At 35.9% G+C, this 15,181-nt stretch overlaps 1 protein-coding gene across 1 annotated transcript; it reads right to left on the bottom strand.

Annotated features, from left to right (window-relative positions):
- Positions 1–10,502: 10,502 nt before the first annotated feature.
- On the bottom strand, positions 10,503–14,357 carry LOC137744980 (E3 ubiquitin-protein ligase SINAT2-like). Its single transcript, XM_068484818.1, has 4 exons — positions 14,198–14,357; positions 12,563–12,915; positions 11,416–11,802; positions 10,503–11,216 (listed from the first exon to the last, which is right to left on the bottom strand). The coding sequence occupies exons 2-4, from the start codon at positions 12,716–12,718 to the stop codon at positions 10,896–10,898; spliced, it is 864 nt and encodes a 287-aa protein (XP_068340919.1). The 5' UTR covers positions 12,719–12,915; positions 14,198–14,357; the 3' UTR covers positions 10,503–10,895.
- Positions 14,358–15,181: the final 824 nt, after the last annotated feature.

Below are 15,181 nucleotides of genomic sequence, written 5' to 3'. Positions count from 1 at the left end.
AGATTCGATTGCTCCGCAAAACCTCATCAGGGACTCAAGAATGGTTGATTTCCCCATCCTCGTTATCTCATCCACTTGGTCTGCAAATGCTCCATATGCAAGCATCCGCAAGGCAGCAATAATTTTTTGCTCAGGCAGTAGACCCATAGTACCAAAAGCATCTTTTTTTTGCACAAAATAAGAATCATGGTTGCAAACAGCAATCATGATTTTGTTGAACAAATATCGTTCCATTCTAAAACGACGTCTAAAGTACGTATCAGGGAATGCACTATTAGGAACAAAATAATCATCCAAGAGTTCCATACCTCGTCGTTGCCTACTTCTATCAAGGTTTCCGGAACGGCTGGGCCTGCAGATCTGAGCCGCAGCTTGGATGACTCGACGGGAATGTGAGGCTCTGCCCTTTCTTACTTCGTCATCTCTCATTTGACGCTCCTCATCCTCTTCCCTCTCATTTCTTACCCCCTGGTGATTGAACATTGCTTCTGATTCGTTAAACAATTCTTCCTCTTCCTGATTGAATTCCCACATCATCCTTGAGGAAGAAGAAGAAGACATTGTAAGAAAGAAACAGAAACTATGAATAATGATACAGATTTTTGTGAATAAGGAATCAGAAACTATGAATAATGATAGAGATCTTGAGAATTTTGGTGTGAGATTTGTGAGGATGGATGGTGGATTATATAGAGGATTCAGAAATGATTAGGTTGTACATAATGCCACGTGGCATGCCATCATTCGTTACAAATCTGATGGAATCCTCAAAGATTGTGAACATATTATGACACGTGGCATGCCGTCATTCGTTAAAAATCTGATGGAAATCTATCCTCAAAGATTGTGAACAGATTATGACACGTGGCGCGACGTGATTGGTTAATAATCTTATCAGAAATCCATCACCAATAATTGTATTATTTTGTATTATTTTGTATTATTTAATAATACTTCGGATAATGACACGTGGCGCAACGAGAACGATTAAAAATCTTATCCGATATTACAATTAAAATTATTTTGTATTATTTTATAAATAAAAAAAATACTAATATTTTATTACCTATTGCTAGGGCTATTGAAGTGTAACGGTGGAGATGCAAATTCTATTGCCAGGGCTATTTACTGTTCATTAAGGGCAGTTACTGTTCATTAGGTGGATTGAATAGTGCATTGCCAGGGGGGAGGGCTCCAACGCTGGAGTTGCTCTTATGTGTTCACTTCTTGAATAAAAATGCTCGTACACATGAGAAAAAAATAGTTAATTAGAAAAATACACGCTGACAATCATAAGTTTTAAAGGTCAATTGGAGAGTATCTTCTCAACTATTCGCTTGCCGTGTTCTAGCTGATATTTAGATGTAAATTTTTTTGTTTCATTATCTGATATCTATGTATATCTTTTCAATGAATTTTTTTATAAAATAATATGTTTACCGATTAATCGAGTAGTTCTTCCTTTTAATATTTGTCAAATATTTTTTTGTGATTCCAATCTTTTATCATCATAATTCATTTTGGTAGAACTCAAATTTCTATCTGAAATTATATATCTCTTTTCTTGTCTTTTGTAGTTTTTTTCTATTTGATTTATGATTCTATCAGTCAGATCTTCAATCTTTTTAATTTTTTGGTAGAATAGGGCAAGTGCTAGTGTCTTTGTACGGCTGTAATCATCATTCCATGAAGATACTATTCATGTTATAAAGTAAATTGACTGCCACATGTTATTACTTGAAAACAAGGGATCAATAAGAATGAAGCTTGGGGCTTCTTGGTAAGGGAACTTGGTGTTGCGAGTTATACATTAGTTAAAGTGTAAATAGTAATTTGTTGTCCTATATTGACAAAGCGTATATGTAATATCAATTGTAACTCCTATATATACTCCACTTTGAAGATTAATGAACATATAAGAAATTTTCAAATATTGTCATATATATATATATATATATTTGGTATTTACCATCTTTAGTTTAACTTGGCATCAAACCAATTCGCTCTCGATGACCTGCGTGCTTTAATTTTGTGCCCACTTTTGTCTTGATTTCCTTCGTCCAAAAAATGAAATAAAATAAGTGAACAGTATAATGAACAATCCGTGCTACAGTGTTCTAGTAAATTGTTTTAATTTCGCTGCTTATCTTTTGTGCCTTTATTGTTCGTGGTTTAGCAAAATGGCTCAGTACAATCATAGTGTGGGTATGCATCTTGGTGGAACAGATATATGGATAATTAATATTGAAGCCACTAATCATGTGACTGGTAACCCAAGAGTTCTTGAAGAGTTACGTGACTATGTTCGTGATCCATATATTACTAGTACAAATGAAGCATCTTCCCCTGTGAAGGTAAAGACACTACCTCTCTTATTCTGACCTTATCACTGGTCCATGCTTTACTTTTTCCCAATGTTAAGTGCAATCTTTTATCGGTAGGAAGACTACTTGATACCTTATATTGTTCCGCTCACTTCTACCCCATGTATTGTTATTTTCAAGACATTCAAACTCAGAAGATAATTGGTCGTGGTAAAAGAATTAGGGGTTTGTACATCTTGACTATGGAGGATATTATTGTTTTAGGTTCAAATAATCATCAAGTTCTAAGTGCTAAAGTGGATGACATACATCAAATTTGGTTGTGGCATCAACATTTGAGACATCCATCATTCAGTTATATGAAGCATCTATTTCCTTCTTTGTTGCGCACTTGTAGTGATTCAGAGTTCATGTCATGGCTAAGAGTCATCGTGCTTCCTTTCCCATAAGTGATTCTAAAGCTACTTTGCCATTTGATTTAATACATGCTTAGGTGTGCAAAGGTTACTTCTAATGGATTCTGTTGGTTTGTTACTTTTATTGATGATTGTATTCGATTAACTTAGGTGTTCTTGATGAAGAATAAGAGTGATGTCCCTTTCTTCTTCAAGAATTTTGTACAATGGTGTCTACTCAGTTTCTAACTAAAGTTAAGGTCTTCAGGTCTGATAACAGAGGAGAATATATGTATCACACTTTGACATACTTTTTTCGTGACCAATGTATTATTCATTAGACGACTACTCTGTTTACACCCCAACAAAATGGTGTTCGAACGGAAGAATCGTCAAATAATGGAGGTTGGTCGCTCCTTGATGTTGGATAAATGTGTTCTTAATCATATGTGGGGTCATGATGTTTTGGCTGCTGTGTATTTGATAAATCGTGTTCCAAGTAAGGTTCTTGATTTTCAGACACTGCTTGATGTGCTACAAAAACATGTTTCTCTTGTTTTTATATCCAAACTTTCTCTAAAAGTGTTTGGGTGTATTGCGTATGTGCATGTATACTCTCATCAGCAGAGTAAACTTGATGCATCTGCTCTCCAATGTGTATTTATTGGGTATCCTAAGAATCAGAAAGGTTATAAATGTTATCATCCTCCAACTTAGAAAACCTATATTACCATGGATGTCACATTCCACGAGGAAGTTTCATATTTTGTGAAGCTCTCTTCTAACTCTCCACTTTAAGGGGAGAGGGAGTAAAATGCAGATTTGAAGAGATGGTATGAATGATGTGTTACAAGTAGAGTTGGGGACATAACCTATTATGTTGTGTGATACTGACCAGTCGGCTATAGATAGTGATCAAGCAACAATCATTCCCAAGACTATTTCTACTGACAATTGGTTAGATGTGCCCAACGAGTTGCCTGTTGTTGGTATGTCTGACAAATTACCTTCTGATGACCGGTTGCCTACTGCTGGTATGTCTAACGAGTTGCCTGATGATGGTTCATCCATTGATGATTCTTCTAACAGTTTGGTACAAGATGGTGACATACATGAGGTAAATTCTGATGATTTTTCTACTTATCAGTTGCCTCCACAACCTAATCGTGGAAAACCTAAAGTACAATATGAGCTTGATATGCATGCCAAAGCCAAGTATCCTATCAACAAGTATGTGTCTACTCATCGTTTGTCGAAACCATATGCATCTTACATATGTCAGTTATCTAGTGTATTTATTCCAACAAAATTTCATGATGCTTTGTCTGACCCTAAGTGAGTTAATGCCATGAATGTTGAGATGGAAGCTAAGTGGGTTAATGCCATGAATGTTGAGATGGAAGCTTTGGAAAAGAATTCCACTTGGGGTTTGGTTCCTTTGCCAAACAGGAAGAAGGTTATTGGATGTAGATGGGTGTTCACTATTAAGCATAAAGCAGATGGTTCTATTGATCGGTACAAAGCCAGATTAGTTGCTAAGGTTTATACTCAAACCTATGGGGTGGACTATTAGGAGATTTTTGCTCATGTTGCCAAACTTAATATTATGTGTGTTCTTCTGTCCTTAGGAGCAAACCAGGATTTGCCCCTATTGCAGTTTGATGTTAAAAATGCTTTTCTTCATGGTGATCTCAATGAGGAAATTTATATGGATATCCCACCTTGTATCAAAATATCTCCTGAAAAATGTGTTGTGTGCAGATTGCGAAAGACTTTGTATGGTTTGAAACAATCTCCTAGAGCGTGGTTTGGGAGGTTTACAAGTTCAATGAAGAAGTTTAGGTATGTCTAGAGTCATTCATATCATACTTTGTTTCTAAAGTGACAATTGGTAAGCTAACGACATTGATTATTTATGTTGATGACATGATAGTGACTGGTGATGATCAGAAAGAGATACAACTCTCTCAAAATTACCTAGCTACTGAATTTGAGATGACATAATTGGATGAATTGAATTATTTTCTTGGAATTGAGGTTGCACGATCTAAACATGGTATTTTTTTTGTCTCAACGGAAGTATGTTCTTTATTTGTTAGCTGAAACATACATGTTAGATTGCAAACCTATTGATACTCCAATTAAGCAGAATCATCGTCTAGGTTTATTTCCGGATCAAGTTCCTACTCATAAGGAACAATATCAGATGCTTATGGGAAGATTAATTTATTTGTCTCACACTCGCCCTGACATTGCTTATGCAGTTAGTGTGGTAAGTCAGCTTATGCACTCACCCAGTGAAGCTCATGTGGATGTAGTAATCCGTATTTTGAGGTACTTGAAGATGGCTCCTTGCAGAGGCTTGGTTTTCTCCAAAAATGGTCATTTGAATGTCAAATGGTATACAGATGCAGATTGGGCAGGTTCTATCACTGACGGCGATCTACATCTAGATACTTTACGTTTGTGAGTGGTAATCTAGTTACTTGGAGAAGCAAGAAACAAAAAGTCGTGGCTAGGTCAAGTGCTGGAGCTGAGTTTCGTGGTATGTCTCATGGTGTATGTGAGTTGTTATGGTTAAAAAAATTGTTGAGAGATCTTGGATTTAAAACCCAAGGGTGCTATGAAACTCCATTGTGATAACAAGGATGCTACTGAGATTGCTCATAATCCAGTGCAAGATGATCGAAAAAAAATATGTGGAGATTGATTGACATTTCATTAAGGAAAAATTGGATACTGAAATTATTATGTTTCTGTTTGTGAGATCTGAAGATCAACTCGCTGATTTGGTTACTAAGAATGTGTCTAATAGTGTGTTTTCCAACTAGTGTTGCGAGTTATATATTAGTTAAAGTGTAAATAGGAGTCTGTTGTGCCACATTAACGAAGTGCATATATAATACCAATTGTAACTCCTATATATACTCCACTTTAGAGATTAATGAACATATAAGAAATTCCCAAATATTGTCATATATATTTTTGGTATATACCATGTTTAGTTTAACTCTTTGTTCCCCCCTATATTTCTTTTTCACATATGAATGGTTAGTTAAATCTCAACCGTTCACTTGTGAAGAAAATTGTATGCAGAAAAATTTCCGCTTGGTAAGATGTCTTAAATCTCTCGGCCTCATATGAATGGTTAGTTAAATTTCAATTGTTCACTTGTGAAGAAACATGTACAATGAAAATTTTTTGCTTGGTAAGATGCCTTAAATCTCTCGGCCACACCAAGGAGATGGAGTAAGAATTAATAGCACATCTTTATCCCAATAACTTACCTATGTCTTACTTGTATATTCTCTCTATCTCTATTTGGATTAGTATCCAGATTAGTATCTTAAATATCAAAGCGCCTAACGAACATACAAATGAATAACAAACTAACTAATTAACAAACTGAAGAAAAAAACTGACTATAAACGAGTATAATTTTAGTAACTGAAAACATAGGGCTACATTGTAACTTACTTATATTAACTACAAAAGATTGTCACGACAACTATAAACATAGGGCAACTTACTTATATTAACTAATAACAAAACAACCTGTTTATAGAGAGCTAACCCTAATTTCACGCATATATTGCACGCGAAAAAAATAAAAAAGTGACTAACGTCATGCTCACGTAAGTCTTGCCTGCTGGCACAAACTGAGCTTATATTGCTGTGACATTTGAGTGGGCTTGGCATTCTCACCAATTGCACTCTTGGATTTGGATCGTTGGAGCTCCTTTTTAAGGTTGAAGGGCAAAACAAGAAATCCATTCCTTTGCCCAAAAGCAACCGGCGGAGGTGCGGAATCCAAATCCTTAACCCTCAAGAAAACCTAACGCTTAAAATACGAAACCATCCTCAAATGTATTGACCCAAAATGCTAAATAATTAAACTTTCCAACAATTGTTTAGTGAGAGAGAGTGTCGGGAGTCGGCACAGGTTGAGAAGTTTCTCTCCTATAACGAACAAAAAAACTACTGGCACCAGATAAGGCTTGATCACGGCGCCTCCTTTCCGGAAACTTTACGAACAAGTGCAAGCATATTTTGAATAACCTTCTTATAATCCTCCACTCTACTGGACACGTCGGTCTTCAGGGGACCCCCCCCCCCCCCCCGCCGCCTCCTTAAATCCCTCCGTACAGGTATTCGCGTCGTCAATCACACCGGATCTCCACTTCAGCACGTTATTTATCTCGAGCCTGGGACAGGGAACTGGGGGAGCTGGGCAGGATCATCTGCTTAAGAGAGATGCGAATGCGGCCTGCAGCGGTGCCAAAGGACTCGACCTAGTCGTGAGGGGTGGCCACTACGCGCGGGTCGGCTGGGCAGGGGATGCCGGAGACGCAGTCGGCCATACGCTGGGCACCGGTTAGGCCGACGCCAAGAGCGTCCTTGGCGAGCTGATCCGTTTCATAGGATGGCGATCCGAATGTTGGGATTGGGTGGGGGAGGAATGCAAAGAGGAAGATGAGACAAAGGAGAAACTGGGTCGTCTCGTGCGTTAGGCATTGTTCATGATTGCATGCATGTGTGGTTGTACATGTACTGCGGTGGGGGTGGCAGGGTTTATGTGGTAGGGGAAAGAAACCTCATTTTAGGGGGAAAAAAAACAATTTTAATGGAGCCTGAAATCAAATCAAATCAAATCTTGTTGAAAAAAGAAAAATAATAATTTATTTTCTCCAATAATTTTTCGAGTAGTATTAATTTATAAATTAACCCTAAAAAAAGTTCTTCCCCGATTAATTTCTTCTTTTTTGTTTATGGACCCTAATAAACTACGACCAGAGCAACTGGAAACCAAATCACCAATTAGACCGATATATATTACAGCAACATTAACATGCAATGAAACCCAAAAAGAAGAAGAAAACGGAGTCCAACTGTACAAAAAGCAACACAAACCAACTATTTATGTTGCTCCCACTGACGATAAAGTGGGACTTAAATCACTACTAATCTTCATTAATTAACTCACTAAATCAACAACTCCAACGCCAACGGTCAAAAACTACTAAAACCGTGTTGGAGTAATAATAAAAAGAGAGCTACCAGACTCATCTCATTGTCTTATTTTCTCACACACCTTAAAAAGTTAAAAAATTAAAATGCTATTTCTCCATCCACTATTATTCCCAAAATAACCTTTAATATATACATACATATGAAATTATAAAATTGTCTCTTAAAAAATATAACAAATAATATCTAAATGAAAACCACTAAGGTCTGCAAATTCAATGGAAACAATAGAGGTATCCAAATTCAAAAGAATTCGACAACAACAAATTCAAAAATACGATGGACAAATTCAAATAATCTACACACAAATTACTCTTCTACCTTTTCAATAGAAACATAATCTTCTACTTCTTCTGTAGAAGCGTCACTTCCACCTGTTCAATGAAAAGGTCATCTTCTAAGTCCGTTGATATTTTGTTACTTTCTCTGAATGAAAGGAGATGAAAATATGAGTTAGGGTTTAAGGTAAACAAATCGTCTCCCACGCCCAAACTTTAAAAAAATAAAAAATTAAGCAAAACAAGATAATTAATGCCTTTATCAGTCTTTTTGCAAATGGGCAAATTTGTAATTAAAAAAATCATTAAAATGTGGGTGGGAAGTTAAGACATTGGGATGGGAATAACATCACTCAATAAAAAAATATGAAAATAACACAAGAATTCCAATAATAATAATCATAAAGAAATTCACAACATCAATTATATATAGAAAGTTAGAAATACTAACAAACTTAGAGACTGAGGCTTGGATAAATGCAATGTCCTAAAGACAGAATTTCGCCCCTACTCTCGTGCTTGTAGTTTGATAGGTGTCCATCTCCCAGGATTCAACAATCTATAATCCAAAGTCAAAGCACTTCAATCTTCGGACTCTGATGAACTTTATATATTCCGTACTCTCAAGACACGACTCGGAAGACAAGCGAAGAATGAAAGAAATAGAGTGGGAAAACCCGATTTCTCAAGAGTAATTAAATTAGTATGACATAACCGTAAGTAAATTAGGGAAAGGTTACAACTATTATGTTTTGAATACTACATGGCAAGTGTTGCATTCTCTGCATGAAACACTTCACAAACTAATTTTTTTCATTCAAACTAATATTAAATATTATAATCTCTACTAATTAATAAAACACTAATTGTTAACCAAAATCTTATGAAATTATCAGTTTAACTCTCTAATTAAAACAGAACATGTATAAGAAATATGGGGCAGAAATGTAATTTCAAATAATCAAATTTTGCTGTTTTTTTTTTTTTCCAAACCTCACTTACATGTAATTATAACATATCTCTAATTAAAAAATATAAAATAAAAAAATATTCTCACTCCCACATTCTCTATCACTCTCTTTCTCTCTCCTTCTATTTCAAAAATAAAAATAAAAAAATTTCTCCCACACTTTATGTGTGCCCATATATTAGTTTTATATTATAATATTAGATATCCAACAAACCAGAGATGGAGGCTCGACTTTGTCTGCTCAGCAACGCTATTAACGAGCGTGACGGCATTGCTGGTCACCTTCTTCACATTCTCCACCCGGTTCGACACGTCGGTCTTGGGGGGCCCATCCTCCACGTCATCAAACACGTCCGTACATGTCTCCCATCGGTAAGCATGGCGCTCATCCACGTCTGGACGTTGCTCATCTCAGTCTCAGCAAAAGAATCATACAGCAGATAAAATGTTTCCTGCAAATTTGAGACTTCCATCAAGTGAATCAAATCATTACAGTCTCGCGTATTTTGCTATAGTGGCGTCTCTTGCCAATAATAAAAAGTTAATGTGTAAGTTTTTTTTCACAGTATTGTACCCATAACACAGAATGCTAAAATGACCGGTGTACTCATGTCATAGAAGTTTGGCACTTGAAGTATGGAAAGTTACCTTTGCTTTGTTAATACAATTGATACAGTATATATGCTGCCAAGCTCACTTGCTCAGTGACCTTGATTTGCTAAAAAGTATAAGAAAACTCTTGTTTTCATCACTTCTGAGTTAGTCTTTGAGTTATAAACCCTTATTGAAATTCTTCTGTGAAAGCAGCAATTATTCCTGGTTTATCACTTCCAGAATTCTAGATACAGTCCATATTTTCACAATACTTGAGATGCCGATTTCATGATACCAACTAATGTGACAGTGCTTTATTTGTTTTTTTTTTTCTTATCTGAACTCATCGGAGACTTGATCTATGCACAAAAACAAAAAAATATCACATCAGTCAATAATAAAACATTGGCATGAACAAATTGGTGACTCAAATTATTGCTTCACAAATGTGTCGCTTGGACATTCCTCTTTTAAAGCACATGGTTGCCATGTATCACGTCATGTTCCTGCCACATTTTTTTGGTATGAATTGATCGAGTTAGGCTGTACTCCAACCCAAAGGAGCAGCTGCTGCTCTATTTTGAAGGAATATCATACTCAATTAATGAGTTTCATACTCTCCCTCCACTTTAGTGTAGATAATATCATTTGTTCAAAAAAACAAAAGAGTCCCGTTCTCTTGCTCACCAAGTGACCAAAGATTCATCGCCACTAACCTTTGAATTTAATATTAAAGGTTGAGATTAACACACAATTACACGAATAGCACATCTAATTATTCTCCGCCTATGATATCAAATCAAAGGGTAAATAACCACATATCACTTGGTCATACGGTGACCATGAGAACATTTATGCCCAACTAATTTGCCAACAATACTAGTTTTGCAGAAGCTTGATTCAACCTGGCCGAGAAAAAGAAGAAATCGCTTGAATGGATTCATAAATTCAGACCATATGGTGTTGATGGCCACATTACATCAGAAACATACATGGCAATAGGTGTATTTAGATACATATGAAGCCAAGGACTTTGTGTCACTTTTGAGGGCAAAGCACACACAAACACTCAAACCCATCAAATCACTCCAATATCCGTTTTCTGACGCTAAGCTGCAGCTCTGATCTTACCGAGGCAGCGGTCAGCAGACAAGTAAGTTTTCACAATACCCTCTTGCTCAGTCACTTCAACTTCAAGTTCAAACGAAGAAAACAAAGCGAAACACATTGACGCTTCAACATGGAGCTACCCTAGACAGTCTCAGTTTTTAACTGTACACCTAAACACCAATCATCTATCCAGATCTCATTCTTCTTTCCATATACGGCCAGTAATCCTCAACTTTAGTTCTTGCCTATCCCCACCTGAGAAATAGAGAGCCAGATTCCTCTGAATAATGAGTCCATCCTGGCTGTCACGGACTTTTCTATGACTGTCGCGGATACTCCTAGGGATCCCCTGCCATATTAGCTTACGGCCATTTGCACCAACTTCCAAACTATAGCCGAATTTCTTAGCCTCAATATCATCACCCATGAATCGTAAAAAGGCCATGTAGACTGGAGCCATTCCTAACTGGAAAGCCTCAAAGTGCAAACAGAATTGTCTTCCGAAACAATTGAAGACCTGCGGGAGAAAACATAATTCAATATGCCGGTCAGTAGTACACATTAAAAAATTAAATTTTACAAGCAGAATCAATATGAATATTGCTACTAAACATTGTACACGCACCAAAAATGAAAAATTAAAAAAGGTACAGGGTTTAACTACACAAATTTATAGTTTTTGTAACACTTTAGAATATTAAAATTAAAAAACTTACAGTAAGCATCCAAGTTGCATTTTCAACTTCATTTGGGTTCGCTTTAACATATCTATGGTTGAAGGTGCACCCATCATGCATGTCAACCTTGTGATCCTCTTTAAGATGAGCAACGAGAGTAGGGATGTCACCTGTAATAGAGCACTCAGATCCAGCATAAGGGCAATTATATAGACGAAATCGACAGTGTTGTTCATGTTTGAGCTTGCTGTAGTAAGGAAAAATATCATGACATCCTAAACTCTGGTATCTGCATGGAAGTTCCAATGATTCAGCAACTTTCTCCAAAGCCAAACACCTTATATCGCCAAGCTCATAGCGGCAAGTGGGGCAACAATTGTGCACCCTTATCTTGCAGTCAGAACATACTGTGTGGCCATTAGGACACTGCAAAACAAGAATTTTAAAACAAAAGAACTGAGTCCTAAAGAACATGTAATTCCATATTGACAGGACAATACCCCATGTTCAATTACAAGAAGAGGGTAAAATTAGAGTCAAGAAAGTGAGGGATTGATCACTTCAAGGGGTTCAAGGAAGTCTGAACCCCAAAAGTCAATAAGCGAATAATTTTATCTTGAATAAAAGGAACACAGCCATTGCAATTTAGTCTTCAGCAAACCCGAAAATTAAGAGTAATAAAACTAAATGATCAACTGTAGTGCGGTAGCCTGTGGATAGCATGAACAATAATACATATAATTAACTAAATCATGTTGGCAATAACAACTAAAACAAGGGGGTCACAAGACTCACAACATAATACATATACAGAGGCATAACAATCTTATTTTTCGCATTTAAAACGAGAAAGGGGGAGGGCTTGAGAGTTTCATACATTTATATTCAGAATAAATTAAAGCAGAGCAACACAGAACTATTATGAGAACTATACTAAGATAATATAGGAAGATCATGAGTCCAGGCGTAGTCCCAATTGTCAATCCCAGAAATTCAAAAGGAGAAAAGGAAAAGACTAATAAACTTTCAAGTACGATTGCAAGCACTGAATGTTCTGCCATAGCAAGCACAAAGGCAAGGCTAATAAATTTTCAAAGATTATAGCCTGCATGATTTTGTGATAATTGTAGGATCAATTTAGAAACAGAAGATTCAGGTGAAACATATGTCCTAACTGCAAATGTACCTGATGAATAGGAGGGTACATCAAATTCGTGCAGACAGGGCACTCAAGCAACTCATGCACACCATTGGTTGAATAAAGACCATGCTTTCCACCCAAACCAGGGGTTGTCTTACTAATCATACTATTACTACCTGTCTCTGACTTTGCGATTGCCATGTCATAATCTGCCAACTCAAGAACACCCTCGCAAAGTGTCCCCGGGAGCAGGACTGTTTCAAATCTTTAAAAATCTTCTTATAAAATTCCCCCAGGAGCCACGAGTGATTCAAATAGAACAAAATTCTGGTTCATAAGACAGGAGGATTCTACTTGCCCTCTATTCCGCTATCAATTCTCTATACACATGCTTACCTCTGTCAAAACAAGTTGAACAAAGAGTTATATATAACTATATCATATGCTATGGATGAAATAATTTCTAAAGAGTGTACTATTAAACTCGAGTCCAAAGTCCAGACAAAAGACAAATAACAAGAAGGAAAGTTCTCATTAAATGTAAACAGTTGTTCAGCTCAATTCGCTTAGAAAGCTTATGAGGTATAGGCAGGTCAGATTAGACTTCAGTTGCTTTGCCATATCAAAAGAACTTGGAAAAGATTCTTGCTTGGCAGCAGGAGATTCTCAATCTCCTATAGTCGACATTACAAGGCTACACCTATAAATATCTCCACTTTTCCACAGTAGCTTCAAAAATGCTCTTCGAGCTTTTATAATCCCACCAAATTGCTTATTGGGATAAAATTTGGAATTTGTTTTACCGGTGAGTATTCCAAGATTGGTGGACATCCATACCACCGAGGCACAGTAAAGACCCTCTTGAAACTATTGGTAAATCATGAATTCCCACAACTACAACATCACTATGCTTTTTTTAAACCTTAGTTTACAAATCAATATCCAAAATTTATTACTGCACAAATATTATGGTAGCAATAACAGAGTTCATAAGAATACGAAGCAAGGAAATTATGGAGATTGAGGAAGAAAACATGCATCATGCAAACATTTTCAACTAAAATACGCAAAGAATTTCAACTTCAAAAGAGATGAAACAAGGAACATATGGATTTTCCTTTTCCAACTTTTTGATCATCACATAGGCAATTTCAGATTTATAAGATATCCAGCAAGATAAGAACAATCCCAGATCAATTCAGAACTATGCTTTGACTAAAACCCACATTCCTCATTTGCACTAAAAACAGTAAGTTCAAAAATTTACACAGAAGACATTAAAAAGCAACCAGCTTTCCCAATCAATCAGGAAAAAAAAAAAAAAAAACACCATAACAGTGGCACAAAAAGCATACTCCGATTCACAATTGCAACCAGAAACCCAACAAAAGTTCAAATTAAGCTTCCCAATATCTACCTTAGAGAGAGATAGCAGACAAATTCAAACAAAAATCTCAACCCCGATACCCAAATTTCAAACCAAAAACTGGGTTGTTTCCAAAAACTAACTTTCCCTTCATCTAAAATAGCAGTGCAAATAAATCCAGGCACGATAAAAGGAATGAAAACAAAAAATCCCCATTCCCCTCCAAAAACCCAATCAACGATCAAAAGAAAAAACAACAGCAAAAACAAAAAGAGAATCGAAAAGCGAGCCTAGAAGCAACACACGCGGATTACCCGGATAGGTAAAATTGAAGAAAATGGGAGTGCCTTGCTCGTATCGGTGCTGGCCATCGATGGCCTCCGTTGTCTCTATGCTTCAGAATCACTCAAGAAATGTGCTTTTGTTTTTCTTGTTTTTATTTTATCGTCTTTTTGTTTCTTGTGTTTCTTGTGTTTTTTTTCTAAGTAAAAGATTTGATCCCTGTTTGTCTGACTTTACTGACTCGTTTAGAAAGTGTATTAACATAATGAAAAGTGTTTTCAGTAAAATAATTTTAAAAATCACCTAATAATACCAATTAATGGTGAACTTTGCTAATAAATTAAGACTTTTCAATTCAACTCATATTAAACTTATAATAATTGCAGTCAATTTTTTTTATTATACTGTGTTCAAACTTAATCATGATTTCTTAAATTATCATTTTCGGAAAAAAATAAATTTTTAAAAGTGAGTGGTTTTCTTTTAGATTATTAATTCAAGAATTATTTTTTTAATATATGATATTATCTGTACTAATAAAATGAGAATGGACTAATCCTTACAATAAGCTTGCTGGTTCAAATTTGTGTTTAGTAAAAATCAAAGACTTCTCACTTGCAAAAAAAAAAAAAATATCACTAAACTATAATAATAAGCAACTGTTTAAATTTAGTTTTACTCCAAAGAGAAATTATCATTTAAAAAAAATATTTGTGAGAAAAAAAAATGAATGGTTTTCTTTGTTTAAATTTAATTTTACCACAACGAGTGGACCAACAGTGCCTCCACCCGCACACGACGTTTGAATATATTCCAGTCCTTTTTGTATTTTTGTATTTTTTACTTTTTTCAAGCACGTTGACGCCTTTAAATTTTCTGGATGGACATCTGTATTTTATTTATTTGTATTTTTCTCTAAGGATGAAAATTTGAATTTCTCAGTTCACACAGCTCACAAGTCACAACTCCTCGTTTGATAGCCACCTTCGTTTTTAGTTTTTGTCCTTATTTTTTTT

This window comes from Pyrus communis, chromosome 9 (genome assembly GCF_963583255.1).
Source record: "Pyrus communis chromosome 9, drPyrComm1.1, whole genome shotgun sequence".
Classification (NCBI taxonomy): Eukaryota; Viridiplantae; Streptophyta; class Magnoliopsida; order Rosales; family Rosaceae; genus Pyrus; species Pyrus communis.
This window is presented reverse-complemented; position numbering and strand designations above follow the sequence as displayed.

Bases quoted from the DNA above. Each gene is read 5' to 3' on its own strand.
- LOC137744980 (XM_068484818.1), bottom strand. From the start codon at position 12,718: ATGGCAATCGCAAAGTCAGAGACAGGTAGTAATAGTATGATTAGTAAG. The intron at 11,803-12,562 runs GTACATTTGCAG...CTTGTTTTGCAG, and splicing joins TGTACCCTCCTATTCATCAG to TGTCCTAATGGCCACACAGT. The intron at 11,217-11,415 runs GTAAGTTTTTTA...TTTCTCCCGCAG, and splicing joins ATGCAACTTGGATGCTTACT to GTCTTCAATTGTTTCGGAAG.